Source organism: Cyanistes caeruleus, chromosome 8, assembly GCF_971803275.1.
Source record: "Cyanistes caeruleus chromosome 8, bCyaCae1.hap1.1, whole genome shotgun sequence".
NCBI classification, from domain to species: domain Eukaryota; kingdom Metazoa; phylum Chordata; class Aves; order Passeriformes; family Paridae; genus Cyanistes; species Cyanistes caeruleus.
This window is the reverse complement of record NC_141708.1, coordinates 22,512,087-22,537,245: the sequence shown is the minus strand read 5'-3', so window position 1 is coordinate 22,537,245 and position 25,159 is coordinate 22,512,087. Positions and strand designations below refer to the sequence as shown.

Below are 25,159 nucleotides of genomic sequence, written 5' to 3'. Positions count from 1 at the left end.
AACTCCTGAGGAATGAATGACAGAATGAAATGCACAGCAGAACTGTTAATAGTTTAGACCACAAAAACCCCTGAGATTAACATATGGGGGGAGGTGGGGGAAACCACCAAAACTCAAAAAGCCCATACAAAACAAACAATCAAAAAACCTCCATAACCAAACTCAACATTAAGAGGTGAAGATAATTTTTCACTTTTTATTTCACCAAGAGCTCAAAGTTCTTTACCAAAGTTTTTCTTCTGGACCAGAACTCAACACAGCTGCTGGAGGACCAAGTGTGTTTTAAGTGCAAAACATACCAAGAGAATAACTAACTTCTTAAGTGTTCTAAGCCTAAACTTGTTAATGTTTATTATCAAATTTTAAATCCCCTATGAATAAAATTTCCTTTTGTAATGTACTGACCATTTGTTTTTATGCTACTATATGAAGGTCATATTTGAAAGTACCCTTATCATTACTGTAAACATTTGTACAGTAACTGAGAAATAACTTTAATATTTCCCCTACACCAAAAATATAAAGCCAAGTGAAACCACAAATGGTAGTTAAAAGATTATTTATTTTTTACCATGATAATAGTATAGAAGTACCAGAAAAAAGTCAAGAATGCCTTTTGTTTCAAATGATGCCATGGTATATAAATTTCTTACATACTCAGGGTATTTTCAAGATTGAGAAAGATTCCTTCAAATGCTTGGGTTATAATTTTGGAATTTTTGAAAAAAAAAAACTTTAGCAAGAGAACTAGTCAAAGTTTCACATAAATTTGAAAATTTTTCATTTGAAATTCAATTTTTATCATTTATTGATTTCATTGTTTTAAATATTCGTTATTTGCATTCTTAATGCTACTGACCTTGATATTATTGTTATTGCACTGAATGCCCTAAGAACTACTATAATTAAAACTTACATGGTTCTGAGAACTTCAAACACTACATTAGAATTTTCATTCTTAAAATGGCAAATAAGGACAATAAATACACTCCTAGAAAGTTCAGCTTTCATTCTCTTCCTAAATCAGGAGTGCTAGAGTACCTGGCTGTTCCATGCAGCAGTTAGCTCTGGCTTGATGAAGTTGTGTGTGGAGCAGGCAGACCTCCAGCACATTCACAGCATGGTAAGATGGTCTGGTGAGCAGCAGGCCCAGACTTTAAGTGTTAACATTATAGCACATTTACACAGCTAAGTCTTTGCCCATTCATGAAGGGCTCACGGGAAAAAGACTAGCCAGGAACAGGCTGTCACTGCCAGAACAATCCAGGGCTGCAGCACGCTCAGTGCCAGCACTGGAGGGGCTCCTGAGGAAGGGAGCAGCCAGAAACAGAGCAGAGGATGGACAAATTGGTCTAGCAGGCCACATACAGCTGGAGGCATCGTTTGGGTACCCCTGCTGGAAACCATAAAACGCTATAAACATCACAAAATAAGCGCTATTACATTCACAGTGGAATGTGTCACAGTACCTTTACCCTAGATGTTGCCATTTCAGATCAAGCTGGGAAGGGTATATTATTTCTTTGACAAGTTATATACAGATCAAGAACATAAACAACTAGTAATAAACATCAACCTTTATCACACTTCTCCTGTACATTTGTTGTGAATAGGAATGCTGGAAAACACACAACCCACCCCTGGAGGTGTCTCTGTTCTGCTGCCTGCAGATGCTGACAGAAAAGTTCCTCCCCACTTTCCCAGTGGTGATGGTTGCAGCAGGACTTGAAACTACAAATGCCTCATCTGTCCATTCTTTCTTGGAAAAGAAAAGTGCTACTCATAGCTCCTGCTTAGCTGGGTGATAGAAGGTGATAATCCTTTCTGGAATGTCACACTTAATGTCTACTTTGGGCATGACAATCACTAAATTCCAAGGAGATTAGCATTGCAGAATCCACTACAACAAAACTTTGCTATGGCAAGATGGAAGCCCAAGGATAAAATTAACAAAACTATATGGGAATTTTTTTTTAAATTATCAATTATTGCACCAGTCTATGCTTCCTATTAGCAAGCTGCTGATGAGAGTTCACACAGATGAAATTTCTACCAAATCATGTAATATTTTCTGAAAACTATAAAACAAGCAGGAAGCTGGGTAATTTAGCATGTACATTCATCATGATACTTAGTGTTAGTTATAACAGTAAATACATATTCAGTTACTATGCAAAGGCTTCCAGTCAGAGCTAGAGAGATGTGGCAGAAACAAAAGGAAAAAGCCTCTCTCTAATGAAAGATTACTGACATTCTGCCACTAATTAGTAATGAGAAAACATTCTGCAGGGCTTCAGAATAAGAATATAAAACTCTTTTTTATTTTTTTAAATACACTGGATTAAAATTTAATGCCTAAAAGAAAAGTTCTTCCTGAACAGAAATCAGATCTCTAAATTTTAGTTTCTTCCTTGCAGATTAATAACTGAGTTTAGTATTTCCTGCACTTATTGATGGAAACTCATGTTAGAAATATTGGCAGCATAAAGTCAAGATTTCCTATAATGTCCCAAATTAGTTGGCTACCACAGGTTTATGGATTATTAATGCATCTCCTGTTGGCATTCTGCCTCATACCATTTTTCATTGAAATATTAAACCAAATTCAATCTTTTCTAGATTTTTAGTAACATAAAGCTTGCAAACAGCATTAACCCCTGTTCCAAGAGTCTCTCATTCAATAAGTCTTTTAGGCATATGTTTAAAATCATCCATATTCAGCAAAAGACAAAAGCACATAATGGAATCTAGGTGACAGTTCAGATATTTTGCTGAATTAGGGTAAGTAATGTAATTGTTCCTATTAAATAAAAAATGCGTCACAATCAAAAGGGTCGGCTTTTAAGTAATGGTGTTTACCTTAGTAAACTTAATTTATATATTTTCAGTTGAAACAAAAAAATTAGATAATTAAGCATAAACATTCGTAACTCTATTTTTGTAACTAGGAAATAAACCTTTTCTTGTCATTCAGACAAGCTGGAGGATTGAACATTAGGATATTAGGTGGAAACTTTATCCAACAGAAACTCAAGTTAACAAGTTGTAAATTCACAATTTTTTTTTTTTTTTTTTTTGTCTGAAGTGCTTTCTAGATCATGGAAAAGGACAACTGCCTGCAACAAAAGTAGGTATCTGTGTTTTGTTAAACCAGAATACCAGATGAGATTAAATAAGACAATGGAGTTAATACACATCACATGGGTAACCAACAGAATTTAGCCCCTCATTCCTCATGGAAAGCCCAGTAAAGTACAAATATAGTTATTCTTATGAAATAATTATTACAGTATCCTTTAAAATTAAAAACTGAAGTATAATTTATAAATTATATCATTTTAGCTCTTTCATATTCACAAATCCAAAGATACTAGCAAACAGTTTAGAGAGGTTAAATTGCTATCCTAACAATCTCTCCCTGATGAAACAAAAAGGCAGCAGCATTCCTTCCAGATGTGCAATAAGAAGAGAGAGTCACTCTGTTCCCAGAGGATGCAAGAACTCAGAATTTCAAAGGCTGATGCCAGGAAGCTCTGCCAGATATACTTCACAAAAAATGTTTGATGAATTATTATGGTGAGCATCAGCTTTTCAGATAAATGACTGAAAATAAACTAGTTTATCTCTCAATGGAGAGTATAAATTTCCTTTCTGCTTTGGGAACTTGAAGTATGGAGAAAGCTGTTGACCATTCCACCTCTCACTGAACTAACAACATTTTACTAAAAATGTGTTGCTTTCCAAATTTCCTTTACTCGTAACTCAATAAATTTAGTCAGAGAGGAGAGCAATCCAAAAAATTCTTACACAAAATTATGACAACCAAGTGATTTGCAAACTGCCTGAATCTGCACAATCTGTAAGAGGGAAATCACTGATCTGCAACGTTAAACACATAACTAACAATTTCTGTGAAACTTTACAAAAAGAAAGGAAGCTGTAAAACATGTAAAACATGGTTCCAGTGTTGATTATCACATACAGACATTATAAACAAATCCTGATTGCAACATGGGGTGTGAATAAATACTGACATGCACAAATGTTATTTAAAAATCATCAGAGTAGTAACATTTAGCTGAAGTGTTCTGTGATAAAGCAGAAGCAAGGAGTAAGAAGCTTTTAAATTCTCAGCCATGAAAGCTCATCCTTACACTTTCTCCTGCACTTGCAGGTATTGGGAAAGCTGCCCTCCACTCTGTGTTCTAGAACCTCCATGCAGTACACCATGTCTCTGAAGGAGGAAGTACATGAAGTATTTTTCTTTTTGACTGATGAGGACAAACTAGGAAAGAACTTTCCAGATTGTTACAAGAATTGGCCAGCAATCACACAGCTTCATTTTGCATGTCTACAGTGATCAAAAAGGATTTCTCACTGAACAGAACTGAAATTACAACTTCAGAAAAGACTTCAGAATAGCATTATCAGCCATGAAAGAGTCAGAAGCAATAAAAAAAAAAAGTATGATCAAGAATAATCTAAACATGAAGTACTTCATCCAAATAATGCAGACTTTTTATGCTTCTGCCTTCATCTTCCTCCCTTCATGCTTCTAAATATTTCTGGGATTATTCAAATTGCCTAAATAAAATTCATGCATAAGAAAATTTTTCCCTAAATACATGAGGGCTTATTACCACATTTCTTTACTGGCACAAAATCTGAGAAAAGCCTCAAGGTGCAAATGATCTGCAGTCTATTTAACATCATGGTTATTTATTTTTATGGGCACTCATTATTACTCTTTACCCTAAATTATAGGTACATTCCTGGCTCCATTTCCCACTATTCCATAATCTTTATAATAATATGGGTTTTCAGATTTCCAAATCCTCCTCAATACCTCATCAATCAGAAATGCATGCAACATCCACTATTTGTTATACTGGGCAGAGAATGCAAACCATGGAACCACAGCTTGGAGCCCAGATAAAGACTTTACTCATACCCCAGGACTGGGATACATGCCATAGCTTTGGTAGCATTTACTAAGAAAACCTGTTTTGCAATATCTTAAACAGAGTCTTTGCATACAAACTGATATGCACTGAATTAGTGTTTAAATACCACAGTTCCTATTTTATTATGGATTATGTGCTGAACTAGTTCTGTCAAGTTTAGAACAGTATGCCATAATTTTGACTAAATCTAAGCCTGTGCATCTTTTTCCATGGAAACAGTATTACAAGCATGCCCATTTCTCCTGTCACAGAAAATTTTCATGAATATTTTGATAAACAGCTGTTGTGCTATAGTAGTTTATATCCAAAATAGCATCAGTCTGAGCAAAGAAATGACACAGCTCCAGAAGCAATCACATAACACTTAATTTTGTGGACAACTCAGAAAACTATAGTTTGCATCATTTCGATTTTTGGGCTTACTGGACAGGGAAAAAAACCTGAGCCTTGATGAAAAAGCTGTTGGCTTACTAATCATGTGTCCATTGAAGCTGAGCTGGGTTGCTTGCTGTCACTTTACCTTCAGAAAGGAGTGAGTTTGAATAAGCTAAATAACAAGTTATTGCTCCTTTCCTGAAGATATATTTTGTAATTGCTAAAAGGAAAGACTGTTCCAAAAAAGGGATCCATCAGTAAAAGTCAAGTCTTTTTAATGATACTGCATCATATATGAAAATGAAAATAATTTCTTAAAATGCAAATTTTGCAGCACCAAGCACCCCTCCCAACAATCCACTACAGGTGAGAGTCTCCTAGAAACGTCTGCATGATTTAGAAAAAACTAACCTCTAACCTTTGAAAATTGTAGTTTATCTGCACTGAAGGTTCCTTGATGTGCTCAGAAGTTAATGACATCCAGCACTGTTAATTCCCACCTGCCACTCTACATTCCCCCTTACCTGTGTCTCTTGTTGATTTTGTAGTTTGTGAGATCAAGATTTACATCTTTTTATCGAACTGCGTAGATTTCAATGACTATACAGTGCTTCTGGCCAAGCTTAACTATGCTCTCCTTATGGGGAGACTTAAAAATGATACCAATAGATTGACAGATTGCAAAAATAGAAGATAAATAACAAAGGTAAGTCAGAATGACCCAGACAGGAGAACTAATCCCTGATACCATGAAAACAAACTTTGTGGATAGTGTTGATAAAGGACATATCATTCAAATTATCTAGGAAGCATGTAGGCCCCTGGCGTGAGCACTTTTATTGGAAGGGGTGTTCTAGCTATTAAATCTGCTAGAAACCTCCAAGAAATTAAATACTTAAAACAATACAGTGCCACAAACATTTTGGCTAAACCACTGCAGGCAGTGCTTTCTGCCTCACCTCCTCAAATATGAAAGTAAGGAAAACAATATTTTTTTTCCTATCAGAAATGGCCTACCTTGTCCATTTATCTATGTAAATGCATCGGGCCATGGATAACTCCTTGCTCCACATATGCCTGACAAAGGGCCCTAAAAGACTTCAGTACTCCCAAATAAGATGACAATACACAACTGTAAGAGAAAAATGCTCCCTTTTATACATTCATAAGGAGAAATCATAACATCCTTTGGGGCAGGAAAGGACACACAGTAGTATCCTCAATTTTTCTCCAAATTAGCATACATTTCATTAAAATTCTTCTTGTGTTTCAGTAAGAAACACTGACTTTTCAGTAGAAATGCCATTTACATCAATAACTGATAAAAATATATAAATAAAAGGAAACCCCTTAAGGCCTGCAATAGTCCTGCTGTAAAAGCAGCATAAATTCCTTTGGTTTTTTTCCTCACCTCTTAGAACCACCATTCTGCTGTTAAACAGAGGGGAAAAAAAGTGATGTGGGGGGAGGATTCAAGATGACAAAAGAGAAGGCAAGTCTCTCGTGAGCTTCACTAAGTAACCCTCACCTATTATGCTCACCTGAGTCAAGGATGCTTACAACTTGTTATTACCAAAATATCCAGAAAGATTCTGAGCCACAGCGGGTTGAAGACAAGAAAAGGAAACACATCCCATGTGCAGAATAACTAAATCTCTCTCTAAACAAATCCAAAGACCGGAGAAGGCAGGTGCCAGACCCTTTGTTAATTGTGCCCCAAGGCTCTAAAGCTCCCTGCCTTATGACATTAGATCAAGCTCTCTTCCTTCCCCGCTTTCAAAATTCCCATTCTTTCAAGCTTATTCACTTGCTCAGCTAAGCTCCACAGACTATTTCGTTGTAGGTGCTCAGAGACAATCTACATAGGAGATATTTCATAAATGCAGATTGCTTTGTCAATCAGAATCTCCGATTTGTTACCCAAAGAAGCTCTTCAAACCATTTCCAGTGTTCTTAAATTTTGTTTGATTTTTGTTATCTATGAAGCATCACAGCAGATGAAAATATTAAATTAAAAATATTAATTCAACTGCGCAACAAGTCAATTAGAGGAGGTTTTAAAATGGCTTAAGAGCATACAGACTCATTAAGTGCAACCCTAATATTTCTGGGGTTTTTCAAATCTGTGTGATTGACCTTAAAGTTCCTCTGGCTTTTCATACTGACATGTAATTTCTTTCATGTTGGTAAGAGAGAACACTCAATTCTGCTTGTCTAGGCTTCTCAGAGTATTAGAGTTACATGAGGGAAAAGGTAAAAGCACAAGTTGACTCATGAAATCTGTGAGAATGTGCTTTTTTGTCTAAATATTGGAGTGATTGTCAAGGAGACAGAAGCTCTGACCGTATTTCACCGTCAAATTATGATTGTCATTGTTCACAGACTAAAAGAAATCTGACAGGCATCCTAAGATTTAAGATTCTTAAGTATCTTTTCAATGACATATTTCAGTGCATGTGATTACTGAAATTACAACATGATCTATTTCACACTGCCCCCCTTCCCCTTCTAATTTAAACATGTTATCTATCAAGCTCTCATTAGAGAGGTTAAATCTTATCAAGCTATTCTTAAGCAACTCCAAGTCTATTTTCAAATCAAGAATCACCAAAATAGTAGTACTGATGATGATCAATCAAAACATTTAAACTACTTCACAAGAGCAGCAGAAAGTTTGCATATATCTTGGATAGAATTCACCCATATGCTTCTGTTCTTTCTGTTGCCACGTAGAGCTTGGCAAACAAGATCAAAATACCCAAATACAATATTTTATAAAGGCACTGTAGTATCTATAACTTACTTACTACGGGTAAGTTCATACTCAGGGTGAAGTAATTCTCCAAGCTACTCTCCTGTTACTCTCAACAAACTTTTAAGCTGCTTGGGGCTACACTTTAGGATGTGTTACCAAACTGACATACTGTCTAATATTTAACCATTGTGATGCTCAAAAAAATCTGTGCCCAAGTTGATGCGTTTTGCCTATAGGAAAGTGAGTTTTAGATCTTCCACAGTGATCTCAATCTGCTCCCTATGCCTGAACCTAATAATCAGGAATATAGCTGTAGCTCAGTGACCAGGTGAAGGTGCTTCCCTCAGCCCAGAGACAATGTCTGGCTATTACAAGAGAGCGTTTGACATGTGTGCACACACACAGCCTCACATTCCCCAAGACTTTAAATTAATAGTACAGAAATATGGCTTAGCAATTGATTTGGAATGAATTTATGAGAAGTAGCAAAACAGCAATAACTCACCACATATGACATCATAACCTCTACATGTGTATGTATCTTGTTTCCCTCTCCCTCAACATTTCATTACCCTGCAAGTGAAGACTTGGCTGAAAATCTGAAAAGCCTCATCATATATCCAGCCACATGTGCATGGCTGAAACACCTGCAGGCAGTTGTTTCAAGGCATAGAGATGTCTAGCATGTGTATGGATTTCCTCCCCATAATCTGTGCAGGTTTAGCAATGGCCACGGGGAGAAATTACCTAGAGATTCCCCTCTTGTACGAACATATTTGCTTCCAACACAGTATTTCTACATACACATCAGAGAAACCCTTCTTCAAACTGACTGAAAACTCTTCTATAAAGTTTAACAGATTTGGGAATGGACAAGAAACAAGAGTCAGATGTCTTTTTTATTAGGAAATAATATAATATCATTTGTAAAAAAATTATATTTATCTCAAAATTCAGATTATTAATATTATTCAAAATAAAACAGCCCAGTTCAAAGTACCTAAAAGCTTAAATAGTTTGCTGTGGAAGTTTAGAAAATTCTTTCAAACCCATGAAGAAAAAACAGTACAAAAACAAGTAAAAACCAGCTAAGGAATGTGCTACTTAATTTACTTAACATAAAACCATTCATATTTTGTCTTTTGTTTTTCATTTCATTTCCGCTCCATCACCATACTTAAAAAATACTTCCAATGAAAGGTAGTTTGAACTTCCCAGATAAGAACTTGCTCTTGCACCTTTATTTATTTAAAAGCATTTTCTGACAAAGGTCTCATTAACATTCAATGCTATCAGAATAATTCTGTTTTGATTTTTAAACAGCTCATATTACATAAGCTACAATAGTTATATAGATTTTAAAACCAGGTTCCCTAGTGCCAAGACCTGATTTTAGGAATGAGATGCTCTTTGCCTTCTCTAAATGGGATTGAATTGATGCACAACTTTTTAACCTGCCTTAGAAACTGGCATCTTCTAAAATTGCTGTGGAAGTGCTCTACGTTTGCTGTCTCACATACATAAGAACAAATCCCGAACAGCTCCCACAACTTCAGAGCAGCAGTATCAAGGCTTTCCCTTTCCTGCCTGTGCTACTCAAAAACAGAATGACAGAGTAAGACTCAACTCCCTGGTGAAACACTGGAGCTCCTTTAGGTGGTATGTTCATAATAAATAAAATGAAATAAAACTTTAGATCCTAAATAGTAATCTGTCAGGAAAATCCTGCCTCCATTCGGGAGGGACAATTTGAGGTTACAAGTGCATTCCTGCTTGTGAAAGAAACATTCCTTTTCCTACACACATCTTCCACTCAGTGCATTCCCTGGTACCATATCAACCACAGCAAGCTGGCATCTATTCTCACTGACAAAATCACTTGTAGAACTCTTTGAAATTTTCATTTTATTCTGTAAAATATACTATTATTTTGCATTTTTGCTTTACTTTTTTGCTAAACTGCAGTCTATGTTTTAGCTTCTTGTGGGAACAACTTCTGCCTGAATTCCTGAATTAGGGTTCCTACATCTCCTAAATGAATCCCATCTCCAAATCCTGCAAACTCATTTAACTATTTCATTTCATCCAGAAATTTCATCTGAAGGGACATCTTCCCTAAATACACAGAGAGCAGGGAAAAAAAAAAACCCAAACAATTTTTTATTAAGGGTTGGAAGGATAAAAGAATTAACAGGCATTAACAATATGTCAAACTCACTCTCCTTTGTGCCATCCCCTGATGTTCTAATTCTTCTCATAATATTCTCATGATATTCTATTTCATCTCATTCTCTTTTGAATAAAGCCATTATACACCTTTATAACAAACAGATTTTTCAACACAAAAAAAAATTTAATTTAGCTGACAGCTCCTCTTTCACTTTACTACTGAACTCACCCTGGTAAAGGAATTATTTTCTATATTGACAGTGGAACAAAAGCAAAGAGGAAACAACAGCAAAGGGACTCCTTCAGCTATTCTCCAAACCTCTACTGCCATTATTATCTAGCATCAGATTACAGGGCAGAGGTAAACTTCACATCCACAATTATCAGCTGAGTCCATGTCTACATATCTCCTTTTTACCTTACTGTAATTTCACCTGGTATTTCTTTTTCTTGACATACTTTACATCAGTAATGGCTGGCATTTGACAGCACCAAATTGCTTCCAAATGATGTAATAGCTTATATTTAATCTATTTATTCTAAGCTGCTCTCATTTTTGCCCCCATGAAATTTATCATTCACTACCTTTAAGACAGACACAATCTGCCAAATTAATTAATTATGTGGATTTGGGAGGGATGGCAGGGGGCATTTGGTTTGTTTGGCGTGGGTAGAGGGGGTGTTTGCCAACCTCTTGGCTTTAAGACAGATTCCTATTCTTCCATCGGGGCCCAAGGGATTATTTCCATTGAGCCCACTCCTATTATTTCATGGAAACAAAATTTACTGTTAAACCTGGCTGCTCCCACTCAAAATTCAGCAAAAAATCATCCAGAAGTTGCTCCTCTCCTGTGAGGATGCAGTTTTTCTAAGCACACTGACTGGATCTACTGCAGTCTCTGCTCCTGCAGTGGTGGGTGCAGAGGAGGCCGAGTTGGTGTGGGGAAATCCAGCGTGTTGGTGTGGCAGCCCTGCACTTCGGTATGCGCATGATCCAGCTCCTCTCAGGCAAGATGTGAACAGTAATTTAGCTCTCTATGAGATGTGAGAAGCCCCGTCCAGCAATGGAAACAGCTCTGAAAGAGGCAGCTTGGGCCATGTGCTCTCTCCACATCCCTCTACATGTCCCGACACTGAGCCAAAGTGAAAAAACAGATCAGAGACTGCAGTCTTGTTTGGTCTTTAAGTAGACATCAGAAGGCTGCTCGCACCCTCCTCTGTAAGCATTCCTGAGAAAGGGCTTCCACTTTTTCAGCCTACTGTGCTAAACATCATCATTGCAATTGGAGGCATTCTAACAGAACTGCAATCCAAATCTGTTTCACTTGAGAAGCAAAGCCTACGGTTCCTTAGGTTTTATAACACAGCGCTTAGCACAAATTCGCTGAATTCTTCCAATGCTTCACTATGTGATTTTAGGAGTCTATTTTCCCCAGTGGCACACAAGTACTAAAATTGCACTACATTGCATTTTGCTCTCAGTGGGTGGGAAAGTGAATACTCAATGGGTTATTTTCCATTCTTTATTTCGGTTTTATGCAGCCACAGGTGGGGGGTCTTTCAGGTGGCTGCCTAGGTTTACTAAGCACTTTAGAGTCATAGACAAAAAGGGTCTTACAAAACATATCAGCATTGTCAATCACACAGTAAAAGAAATTCATTCTGTGTAAATAGAAACAATTTTCAAGATATCTCAGACTGTAAAAGGTACCACAATGAATATCAACAAAAAGAAGGATCAGCCACCCTCTGTTTGGCAAGGGACATAAAACAATTGCACTTGTTTATACTTATTATTTTCCTCACTGTCTTCTCCCTTTCTTCTCCCCAGGTGTGATTTCTCTGCTTATGGGCATACAAAGTTAGTGAAGGATGTCATGGGGCTTCCTATCATTTACTTTTCTTACAATGAGGTTATTAACAGACCACAAAAATATCACTAAAGAGGAAAAAAAAAAGGAAGTCATCAACCTACTTATCATTTGCTTTCAGAGCTCTGCAAGGAACTTTGATCAGTAAATATATCATTAGATCATGAATACAGATACTCATATCCAGTAAAAAGTTGACAGCTCTCTCTTTTTGCATAAGATCATGCAATGAAATCCTACAAAGTTACCCCTCTTTCCTGAAGTCAAATTTTAAAAAGTACCCTTCACCCACTTCTAGCACTTCTAGCACAACGAAATGTGAAATACATTGCATCTTTTTGGCTGCTCATAGTTTGAAAGACATGTAGATGTTACAGCAAGATGTGCTCGCTATAAAGAACAAACACACAAGGGAATAAAATAGTTTCACTGCTGTTGTGCAGATGGCTGCCCTTCTGACTGTGGAGGAAATTTCTTCCCTCCCCCATGTTTTAAAGCAGGATTCTACACATGTTGACTATGTGGGAATTAGTGCTTTTTCAGATGACACCCACATCCTCTTCACTCAGGTCAGTAACACCAACTGCAGGGCAGTGGCCAATGTCACATAAGTATTCCATCCATCCTATCCTGCTAAAAAGTCTAAATTCTCAGAGAAACACAGCTCAAAATGGAATGGCCACATTATTTTAGTCACGAGAAATATGAAGGACAGTGAACAATATTTGGATGCAGTACTACTTTCTGTGTGTATGTCATTTTCTCCATAGAAGGCTCAGCTACTTAAAAATTGAGATGTACACACTCAAAATTCTGCCCCATATATTCAAAGGCCTATATTTGTGCATCTCAAAGAGATAGTAGCCCAACAGACAAATCAGTTTTCATAAATAATGATCCTGGGCTGTAAAACATTTTGTGACCATACAGGAATACCTCTGATGACATCAAGCAGTGTTATCTGCAAAAGCAAGAGTTTCTTGAAAATTTCCTCAAAAATACATTAAATGTAACAACAAAAATTTACATTTTCATTACAGATTCTAATTTTAATGAGAAAACACCATTTTTCACATTTCCAACATTTGCTATACAAGCCCTTAGCATGGTGCAGATATTTACTGCCTCTGGAATTAAAACATGCTCATGTGAAAAAATATTCAGATGGAACATGCACCATAAAGATTTTTTTCTTTTTTCTTTTTTTTTTTTTCCTTTAACCAGTAATATAAAGCTTTGTCGTGTCTGTGTACTACAGAACAGTACAGGCTGTATGGAATATATCAACACGTGTCTATATGTTATTAAAAACAGTAAATTCCCGTTTAAACAAGGGCTACAATCTGTGCACTAAACACTCATTAATGGTTATGAATCAAAAAAAAAAAGGGGGGGGACTTGCAGCAGGTGTGCATATCTATGAATTTCAATACATTGTAAAACTGTCTGTAGCCAACAGCTTCACCATTTGGCCTTTCTGAGCTTGGAGACAGGCAATTTTTCATGATTTTACTATTTCTGGCCAAACAAAAAAGTTTTTAATTAAATATACCACATGATTCCAGATGTTTGTTTATTTGTTCCAATGAGGCCATAAAAATGCCTGAATGATAAAATTGGAGGACTCCTGCAAAAACAGGCTAGACTAGAGTGCTAACTAAACATGGGGATCTCTGGGGAGACTGCATTTGCACAGTCCTGGTGTGCTTTGAACCCTGTTTCTTTGGAAGAGCTGTAATACTGTGGTTGATGACTGGAATTCTTTATTGTAAAAAAATTATAAGGCCAGTATAAGTAAATTATAAAATTTACTAGATCTTTTTTTTTTTTTTTTTTAAATTGTCAATTGTATACACACTGCTTCATTAGCTCTCCTATATATCCAAAGAAGATTTTAGGTAGGCTTATGGGTTTGAATCCCAAGTTTCCACTTATAGAAGTCAGTGTTTTCTATATATTTCTGCCACATTTTAGTCATCCTGCTTGAGCATTCTTACGGTTTCTTTTTGCCAGCATGACAAAATGAGCTATGTTGTGAAATTTCAGACACTCTCTAGTCTACCAAAAATATGAAGTTACGGTTTTTTTCCTCATTAATCACATTCCCTCTGATGTGACACTTGTATGGGTGACTTGGGCCCAGACTGCTAGTTTTGGAAAATATGGAAAAAGTTACAATGAAAAACCTCAGAATGACAAAAATATGGAAAATGGTCAGGTCTTCAACAGTCTGATCGGGGAATGTGCACTGTGGAAAAATTAAAGTCTCCATAATATTTGGGAAAAAAAATACTGACAATTATGAAAGTCTGCCTGGGTCTTAGACTACTAAATCCCATAAGATGCAGAGTGGGAATTTTGTGCTCAACATCTGAGATATTTTATAATATTTTAATCTGAGTTTGATTAACCACTTAATTGCTCTCTTTTTCTCTTGTAATTTTTTTTTTTTTTTTTTCAGAGAAACACACATATTTTATTCCCACAGAGACATAGCACACCAGGAAGTGATCCTCTTAGAACTTACTTCTGGTCAGCTCAATCACATCCCTCGGGTTCAGTTTCAAACCGCAGAACACAGAGAAGGCTCACAAATTAAAACATGCTGTCATTTAAAACCAAATCTTAACTTTTCTGGCCATCAAGAAAGACTTTACACAAAACTTCAAGTCACTTTATATATCATCTCCACCTCATTTACCCCAGCCTACTTTCACATGACTAGTTGCTCCCATCACTGCAATATACAAAAAGATAACAATACATTTTTATGCTGAAGTTTTAATAATCTACAGTATCCTGATTCAAATCCAACATTCCTTGTATACACAGACAAACAATTGTTGACCCTGTAAGTGACAAGAATATGAATCCAGTGACCCAGAAAATTTATTTCTTGAACCATGTTAGTCAAGGTCACACTCAAATCCGACTACAATTTATTCCGCATTTGGGAAAGTCATTGTGCTTTACAGAGAAACATGCAGATGCTAGCAGAAATTATCACTACTGAGCAAATGAGGTAAATTGCTATTGGTGGCAGTTCTGTTCCAGTAAACAAATAAAACAGGGCTCAGGAAAGGGTCTGCATGAGACCCTCCTTAACCTGTTCTTCCATCACTGCCCAGCAAAAAACCACTCCACAGCTGAGACCTGAGTCAATCACGTGTGGCTGTTGGACCTCTCAGCTCCACTGACAGGCAAAATGTTTGGTTGTGTGTCAGTTCACAAAACCAGGAGAGGTGCCTAATGCCTTTTCAGACTTGGTGAATACTGATACAGGTGGGCTTCTGTTATCAGCTAGAAGCATTTTACTGAGTCACTTCCCTAAGGAAGTGTGCCTTCTAGCATTTCTCCCCACCCACCTTGTTCCACTCATTCCTTCTACCTATTCTTCTCCCCACAAAGCAAACATATCAGAAATACTGAGAAAACACCAAACTGGAATCCACCTTCAAAGGGAAAAATCATGGTCAGAGCTAAGAAAGCAGGCACACCACTGAATAAATAGAAATGAGTCAGTAGCATTCACCTCATCTCCTGGGGAAAGGTTCAGGGCATCAGCAGGAACCATCCAGTGCAGGAATTGAGAGAAACCTGCTCCAACTTTCTCCCAGCTGCACCAGGAACAACTTGCACCAGAATTCTTTAAGTTTCTGACATTACCTTCTCACACATCTGGACTACAAAACTCCAATTTCTCTGACTTTTTTTTTTTTTTTTCTTCTTTCACATCCCCATAACTAAAGGGAACTAAGACCAGAAATCAGAATCTTTTCTTAACCCAGACGTCTCTCACATTGATACTCCCACGTGTCTTGAGCTTCCATTAATGTCCATTTCCCAAACTAAAACCCAAGTAACTAGAACCCACTTTCTCACTTCATACAAGCAAACCACATGGGATGATTTTTTTTTTTTTTTTAATAGCAGACTCCTTATTTTAGCATTCTCCCAGTGTCAAAAGAAAAGGATTTCCACCCACTCCCCTTGAGGCTAAGTCATGACCACATCACATCTCACTGTTGGGACATATTTCCTGGCACTAATAGGAAATGTCACAGCTTATTTTTGAGTGCTCCTTCCCTGGAAAATATGATCTTGTCTGTTCCATGCTATTGAGAACTTTTTTTTGTTTGTTTTAAGGTTATTCATCTCATGATGAGAAGATCCTGGCCTAGGACACACCACAGCATAATGCAGGTTAAAAATTACGTATTTTCAAAGGACAATTTATGAAAAATAATAAAGAAAATATCTCACTATTCACAGCATCTTTGCCTGACACACAACTTTCACATAGTGCATCTATGCTTGCAATTTTCTTATTCATTCTATTATTAGTTATTACACAATTTAAGGAAAATACACCTTATATACATATATGGATGCACTTTGTTAACTGAATGATAAAGTACTCACCATAGGGTTTTTGGGGTTTGGGGTTTTTTGACAGAATACAATGAGCTGCCTTATGCATATACACTGAAAAATCAATTGACAAGCATAAAGTGCAGTTCACACTAAGAAAACTAACTAATTATGATAAGTTGCTACATAAATTGCTTTGTGACTTCCCCAGCAATCAATTTCAAACTCTAAATAAGCCTCTGGCTTGAAAACACAACGAGCACCTAACAACCGTGTCAATAACAACAACAGAGAGGACCACAATGATAATATAAACAGGATACTTATCTTTCTGGAAGTAAGTTTTATGTAAACCAATTTCCTTTTCTTTTTATGTCTGTGATTTAAAGACAGCATGGCTTTTCACAATGCATGCGTAAAATAAGAATTTTGTGTATTGACCTTTATTATTAAGAGGTGTGTGTCAATTTTATAATTTTACTTCAAATATTTTAAAGTATTATATTAAAACTCTAGGCCAAATTCTGGAAGGACTGATAGACATTATTAGTTCCATATGAGCCTAAGAATATTTATAAACTATGATCAGGCTGTGCAAATTGAGACAGAACAGGTAAATCCTTGGAAGATAATCACTTTAATTATACTACTCCCTCCAGCTCTCCAAAACTTCTACTTTTTTCCTTCAATACCAAATTATGAAAGTAGCAGACATCCTTTGACATGTACTGGGTTGTGAATTCCTGCCCAACTGGATGGCTAAACCCTTGCTGTGCTGCTGTAGTCTGCTTTCATCTTGATCTAGTACTTACCTAAACTCCTACAAAGCTACTAGCTGGTTTTCTGCGTGGCAAGCCCTAACAATCAGTCAGAAGGAATTTTGTATGAACATACCAGTCATTAGTGAAAATTTACTGTGTGGAATACTCTGAGTACAACAGCACAGCATAACGATCACAGAAGGAGGAAACATTGCAAGTTCAGGTGTTGCTCTAACAGATTATATGCCTACATACAATTATTTGCTTAAGAATGGGAAAGTTTGGAAAGCTCTTCATTCCAAAAGAAACCTTCAGCACAACTCTGTTAGACAAACTGAGAGCAAAATGAGTATCTCACTTCCTTTGTTCAAAAAGGCTCTATGAAATTACCTTTAGAAGGTAACAAGCTTCAAAATATTCTGTTCTGGATTTCTGGGCATGGGATTTGAATGCAGTTGATGACTTTCAAGATCATAAAATAAGAAAACACATCTGTCAGTTGATTGAAACGTATTGGTAGAATAAATGCCAATTTTTCATTTGGGCACTCATCATTCAAACATGAGACAATGTAATGGCTGTGCATACCAGAACTCTTGGATAATCAACTGCATGGACACCAAAACAGGACACTGGATTTGCTCAGAAAGTTTTTACAAGTCATAATAGATTAGAACTATTAAACCTTGGCCTAAATCCAAGCTAGGGTTCTAAAAACTACTTACATAAATACAGGCTTAGTTTTTAATGGAAACTGCTTCTTCTTCCTTTTACCAGTAAGCTACGGGGTAGACTTACCACTGGTTTTTCCCAGAAACAAGAGCACAAGAAAAGGAGGAGTCATCTGTAAATTGTTACTGGAAACCAAATGGCTTTGGCAAATTAATATGTTTTCGAGTAAATCAGGTAACACACAATGTTATAAAATAACTGTTTATACAAAAGGCATCCAGCACATGCTTTTGTATAGGAAAAACAGATTTTCATAATGGCCATGATTTAGTGATATTGCTCCTGAAGAGATAGAATGAAAAATTACTATTTTCCCCATCAACTGGAAAGCACTGTTCTTTTTAGAAGGCAATTTGAGTTTGAATGCTTACACATAAAGGCACATCTTAGCAAGGGTGCCATTAAAAAAAAAACAAATATACAACCTGAGTGGGGTGAAGGATGAGGGGCCTTTTTCCAGACATCAGACAAATTATCCTTACATTACTATGACTTTAAAATTTCTTTTTCATCAATGTCAACTATGTTAAGAATTGAAGTTTCTGTTTTAAGATATTAACCCAGTTAATAAATTATCAATAAGGAACAGAAGGGTACATGGGCCATATATACAAACCACTAAAGAAAAAATTATGTAAGCCCCAAAATTTTTGGGCCAATTTCTTCTAAAAGCCATCACATTTCATCACTTTTGTGCATCAGGAGTATGGCCATTTCTATTTAAAAATAATAGTAAGTAAATGATCTGTTTGATTTTTTTTTCCCCTTAAAGGTAGATCTGAAAAAGAAGACAGGAATGTGGGGCCTATGTTTTTTATTTCAGCAGAAAATATGAAATCTAAAACAATACAAGCAATATATAGAATATAGGAACAGAAGAAGAACTTTGTATGACAGGAGGCTGTGTCTTCAAACTGACTTCTTTTAACCAGGTAAGAGAACTGCACAAACTTCACACAACTGAACTGTTGGGTTCCAAATCCATATAAATTAAAATACAAAATCCTACTTTAACCAAGACCAAGGAAAGACCCTTAGAAGTTTGAGATCATTGTTTTGGAATCAAAACAAAAATACAGCCAGCTACAAAATTACCACTTTGGAAGCCTTATCTAGCAGGAATAGCAGTTAGATCACATAAAGAATGAATTAATATTGCTGTCAGATGCCCAAAATCTCAGTAGAAGGCCTGTAGATTTTTCACTGAAAAATATGAACAGCGGAACTGAGGTAAGGTTCCACTTAGAAAAGTGGGTCTAAGCAACGCTGTAATGTAAGGGAAAACAACTTCCCAAGATGGGGAGAACTTTTCTAAAGCTTAAAAACATGATGCAATATTAATTCTCTCTTCATGTACTCAGGTACCTATACTCAAGCATCATAACACTCAGTATAATATTTGCAGTGACCACTCCATGCTGATATTACGCTGTCATATGCTGTTTCTGTGGGTTTTGAAAGGGAAAGTGAGATTTTTGCCATTCCTGAAATTGCCTGTACAAAATATGGAGTCAGCCTAAAGGACCAGATCCTGACTGGAAATTACATACTGCATGCATAAACACAAAAGCTGTAAGACACATGGTGCCACCCATACATAATTATGTGTTTTTCTTCTCCTTGTAAAAATCGTAACTCAACAGAGTGAGAAATGTCCAAATAAAACTGAACCAATCAAATACATCCAGCTTGCTCCTACTCCCCCTCCCAGTACCCCCAAAAATCAATTTACAGCTGTACCAAACCATTTGCCAGATTTCAGGATTCTGGTAAACAAGTTTCTCCAGGGACAAATAACACTCACAAACTTACAGCATTCTTCATCCCAGCATGCATTGAAAACAGCCAATATTTACATATGCAACAGCTGATTCAATTCTACTTTACAACACTGAAAGCATTCCATGAAGAAAAAAAATTGAAGATATTCAGAACCTAACATAGCATGCTTTAGCATTTTATTCTTTCCTTGGAGATTTTTCTATTGACTGCAATTAATCTTTTATGGGCTTGTGAACTTCTAAATTTTTCTTTGTATAAAAGAAATTGATGGAGTTAATGGGCCTTGCCAGCAGGTTGTTCTAAGCTTGGAACTGGTTCTTCCAACACCTGGAATTTTGTAAAGTGTCCTTAATTATTTCCTTGTGAATATGTGGTCATATATACACAGACATATCTATAAACTTATAGAATCATGTTAACAATGTCTCTTTAAGGGCCAATTTTACCCCATTTTTTGGATGACACTATTTTCTCCGTTCACTTTATTTATAACAGTGCTTAATCACAAGGAAATTTGCAGCATATTTAGCATGCAGAGGAGAATATTTCTGGGAAGAGTAAAGACAGAAGCAATAAAAATTATGCTAGCTGCTAAGGGTATAAAGTTGGTGATTTGGGGAATGTAATTTTCCCCTTTCATGGCAAAGGGAAAGGCATTCTGAAACCCTGGTGATGACAGTGCACTCTTAGAGCCTGGCAAGCTCCTGCTCTGAGCAAACACCTGCTGGATGTGTCTGCAGCACAACCGCTGTATTGAAAGAGGAGTCAATCAATAATGCAGGCACACAGCTTCTGATGCTCGACACTACTGGCATTTCTTTTGTCAAGTCAGATAACACAATCAGCCATGAAGCCACCCTTCCAATACACTATCACCTAAATAAAAAATCTGAAGATACCTGGCTTTTAAGGGTACTTTTAAAGTATGTTTATAGAACTTAGGTATTTTTCATTATTCTTTCACTATGTTTATTGGGTTTGTAGACCCTAGCCATTTAATCCAACGCCAGAAATCCAACCTCAAAGGCAACATGCTTGTCTGAAAATCAAAGTTACTTAACTTAGGAAGGGGGGAAGAGGGAATGGGGAGAGGAAGGGCACTGGGCTGCAAGTTTTTTGGGGGGATAGTGTTTTTTTTTAATCCCTGAAGTCCTAGTATGTGCTCAAATTCAGGATTTTGGTTAGTCCTTTCTCTTTAGAAAGTATCAGTTGCTATGCGAGCTCAGTGCTGGAATACAACACACCCACAGCACTTCTAGGATATCTGATTTCCAGTGCCCCACAGCCATCTATGCCAAGGCCAGGATGGAGCTTCATCCTCCTCCTCAGGTCTAGCACAACCACAGTGATACAGGCTGCAACAGCTTCAGTTCTAATCAGCTGCCTTCACACCTGAATCACAGACCCTTCTCCAGGTGCATCACCTGCCTAAGTCAGAAGGTTTCAAGTAATATGGAATTCTACTAAAGCTGCTTCCATCCTCTGCAGTGCTGCAGAATTTGAACACACATTAACATTAAAGCTACCACCAATTCATAAAAAAGAGGCTGATCCTGGTATCCTAAACAAAACCTGCTACTATACAAATGGTTTGCATAATCATTGAACAATGTGAGAAATAAACGAGACGATTGTTGCTCTGGTTTTAAGCTAAAAAAGGGCCGCAAGCTTTAGAAATTTGTCCTTTTTGAAAAGCTTAGAATGCACCCTTCCTGACTGCTTCACTTTTTCACCTGTTCCCTGAATTTTTTTGTATCATAGGTATGCAGAAGGAATTTATGAATTTGCCCAAGGTGCTTTTTTAGGTTCTAAGGATTGATGAAAAAGGAAATTGAACACTGATCCACCTTTAATGTTGAAAAACAGAGAAGAATCCCTTTTTATTGAAATGAAAATGTGTTAACATTCCCAAATTATAGCCCTAAATTTCTAAACTGCCAAAAAGCTCTCACTTAAAAAATATTAGAAAGTTTACAAATTCTCTCAAAATTACCAATGCTGCATGTAATCATCTACTTAGCAATGTTTAAGTACTCTAATCTCTTTACATTTTTCTCTCTCTCTCTCACACACACACACAAAAATCACTGAGCGCTATTATCCATAGATTTATTTGCTTTCCCGGTAGACTACCTGTAAATCCTATTTAATATGAGTTAAAATCTGTAGTCTTGACAGGTATGGTTTTCTCACGTAGTGCTTGAAAGGCATGGTGATCTCTGTGAAGTGAAATGCAGCAGTAACTAATACAGGGAAGGCCTTGGAGCACAGCTCAACACCTTGCAGCAGTTTCTACCAATAAAAGGTAGCTCTCACCTCTGTGGTTGGTGAGGTCTCTGGATCCGGAGGGCAGAGGCGTGTAGTGGCTCTCTGGAGAGGCAGAGGCAGCAGCACTGGAGGCCTGGGTGACAAAACAAAGATATCAGTGCTCTGGGTGGAGGTGAGTGAGGAGGCAAAGCTGCTGCACCCGCAGGATGAGTGCTGGGATGTGGTTACAGGTGAGGAGTTACCAGCCACCAAGGATGAATTCCTTCTTGTTAAGGCTTCATGCCAATCCTCAAGGTTGCTGTACTCACAAGAGCTTACACAATGACATTATGTATCATTACTAAATGAATATTTTCATAGAGCTGACAGCTTAAAAAAATCACCATCTTTGTCAAGAAATCTTTAGGCAATGTTAAAAATTTTCCTCTTCATGAAACAGATTAATATTTACCTAAAGGAAGTTGTGAGTGTGGCCACATGAAAGAAAGGAGATAGAAAATAGAAAGTTGGGCTAAGGTGCCGCACTTTTCAAATCTAAAGAAAAAAAAATCCCAAATTATTTTCTCATTTCACTGTTCTGTGAGCTAAATGAAGAGATCTATTAAGAATTATGGTGCCTATAATGCAAAAAATCTGTACAAGTATATAGAATTGTTAACAATACACACTTAAAACCCACACCAGAAGTCTAATAAAAGAAATAAGTACCCAAGAGGACTTGCTCAGAACTCTTAAAAGCAAAATATTAAGGGAGAAGAAGCCCAAATCTTTCCCCATAATACGTCTCAAGATCCTATGATTCCAATTTTAATAGATTGAAGAGCTACAGTTTACAATGAACTGACCTTCATTCCATTGGATGTTTCAACTGAAGGAAAGATATATTACAGAATATAACACTAAAACAAGCCACATTTACCATCCTGCTTTTTAGTTACAGAACAGCAGTGTTGCATTGTTAGGAGAAGATATGAAAAGAAAGGACTGTGTTGGTGAATATGAATCAGTGTAAGGTTTTAAAGTTCAGTTTAACTTAGACTAGTGACACCATAGTGATCTGTCCAGTTTCAGATACAGAATTCGCTCTGGAGTATTTACAACCTACCCATTTCAACAGACATGAAAAGATGATGTGTTTAAATAGAGACACAAAGGACAAGCTTCACTGAAAATTACATGATGATTTCCAATAAAAAAAAAAAAAAAATAAGGCAAAGAGAAAAATACAAAAGCTAAACTATTTCTTGAATCTCATGATAAGGGAGTCTTGAGAAAATAATTGCTATCTTCTGTGCAGCTTGTTCCCTAATGATATATTGACTTCTAAACTGCAAAAGTCAATCAAAGGAATCCACCTCAATCTTACTTACTTTATAATTGAACATATCCTCAAAATTAATGAATCCCCAGCTTTCCAATGTCTGCTAAACATAAAAGTATAAAATTGGGCTACAGTATTTTGGGGAAGAAAAAGCATAAATACTGATTCAAATCTTAATTACCAGACCAAACTCGAGAACAATAATCAGAAATCCATAGCAATGAAATTTAATCATGGCAATAGTTGGTTACAGGCTGCAGCTTGGAAATCTTCCTTCCTGTAGCTGTTGGACTCCTAAATGATAGTACAAAACATGTTGAGGGGTGACTGACTAGATTAGCATAGTAAGCTTTTGCTTTTGGAGACCAGCCATCAATTTGTATGTCAGACCATAGTTATAATCTCATTTTTGTCCCTAGGAAAAATCAGGTCACAACATGAAGATGCATCATGCATCAAAACAAACATCTTAATAGAACTTAACAGAGACAAGTTTGCCTAAAGAGCAAGGATGCTGATTATGGGATAGGAATAAAAACAGAGAATATCCTGCCTCTGCTGACTCACCAGTGATAATAAACCCTTTCCAGGGAACCTCCTGTTCAGAGACATATTGCTGCAGACATAACTCTCACCTTCAGCCAGGATGAATAATACCTTGATTTTGGTGAACTGCAAACCTGCAGCTCAATCTACTCCAGACCATGAATTATTGGAAATCTCTCTGATGGCCAGTATGAGCCAAGGGCACATAACATGTCAGAGGGAGAGATAGAAACCCCTTACACCCAGCTATGTGATATTTGAAACTAATTCCAAGAACAAGCATCTGTTCACGACTACGTGTTTCCTTTGGGTTGAGTAGTTCTGGGTAAGAAAAGGAGAAAAACATCACTATTTAACATCAGACTTCATCCTTGTAAATCACTCAAAAAACTGGAAGAATAAGTGGTCTCATACTGTACACTCTAGATGTTATCTGCCTATTCAAGTGTACTTATTTGGGACTCTGATAACAGTGAAGGTTTCTCTTTGGTACTTTTAATCTCAATTTAGACTGTTGACAGCTTGATGATAGCTTTTCCTAAAATTACTGGAAGAGACTTTGCCATTTCAGCAATACACCACTGAGTGAGCAAAATTCAAGAGCTTCTAAAAAGGATATTGGAGTGAAGGGGCAATTTAGCTTTATTTCCAATTTTAGGAAACGCAAGAACAGAAGGGTTTGTTTATTGGTGTTTTTCTGTTATTTTATGTACAGTATATAATTCCCTGTCAAATATAGAAGAGTTTTCATTACCTTTGAGCTAAGCATTCAGTTAGAGTAACTTTAATTCTATGGAATATCATCCAGGGTTAGGATTGTTTTGCACAAACACCGGCTCAAGTTCCAAATCACGTTTCTGAGTAAGCCTGTGCACCAGCAGAAAGACAACTATTTGTTTTCCCTACCACATACTGACATTTGGCCCTAAGCTATTTTCCAAAGAGATTTGTATAGATTGCATTACTCTTAATATTCACAGGAATATTGTGACAGTGACAGCATTGACATGTGACAGTTATGTCTTCAAGCATTGGTGACATATGCATCACAAGTTCTTCTTGCAGTGCCAAGTACATACAAGTAGCTTTGAGGAAAGCTGTTTAAACTCCTTGATTCAGTGTTACAGGAGCAGGTCACAAAATAACTCAGTAAAGAAATTCTAACGGTATTGTTACAAAAGAAGTTTGTAGTTTTGCAAACCTTGAAGTCACCCAAGTTTTGCAGTGTATCATAGTTCGTGGTT

General features: G+C 36.8%; 1 protein-coding gene across 2 annotated transcripts in view; it reads right to left on the bottom strand.

The window, feature by feature from the left end:
* The window catches only part of LRMDA (leucine rich melanocyte differentiation associated), a 616,557-nt gene that overhangs the window by 75,022 nt on the left and 516,376 nt on the right, over positions 1-25,159 (bottom strand). For both annotated transcript variants that reach the window (XM_086899892.1, XM_086899893.1), the window contains one exon: positions 22,097-22,181. In XM_086899892.1, the coding sequence (XP_086756018.1) occupies positions 22,097-22,181 (85 nt within the window). The remainder of the gene's footprint in view (positions 1-22,096; positions 22,182-25,159) is intronic.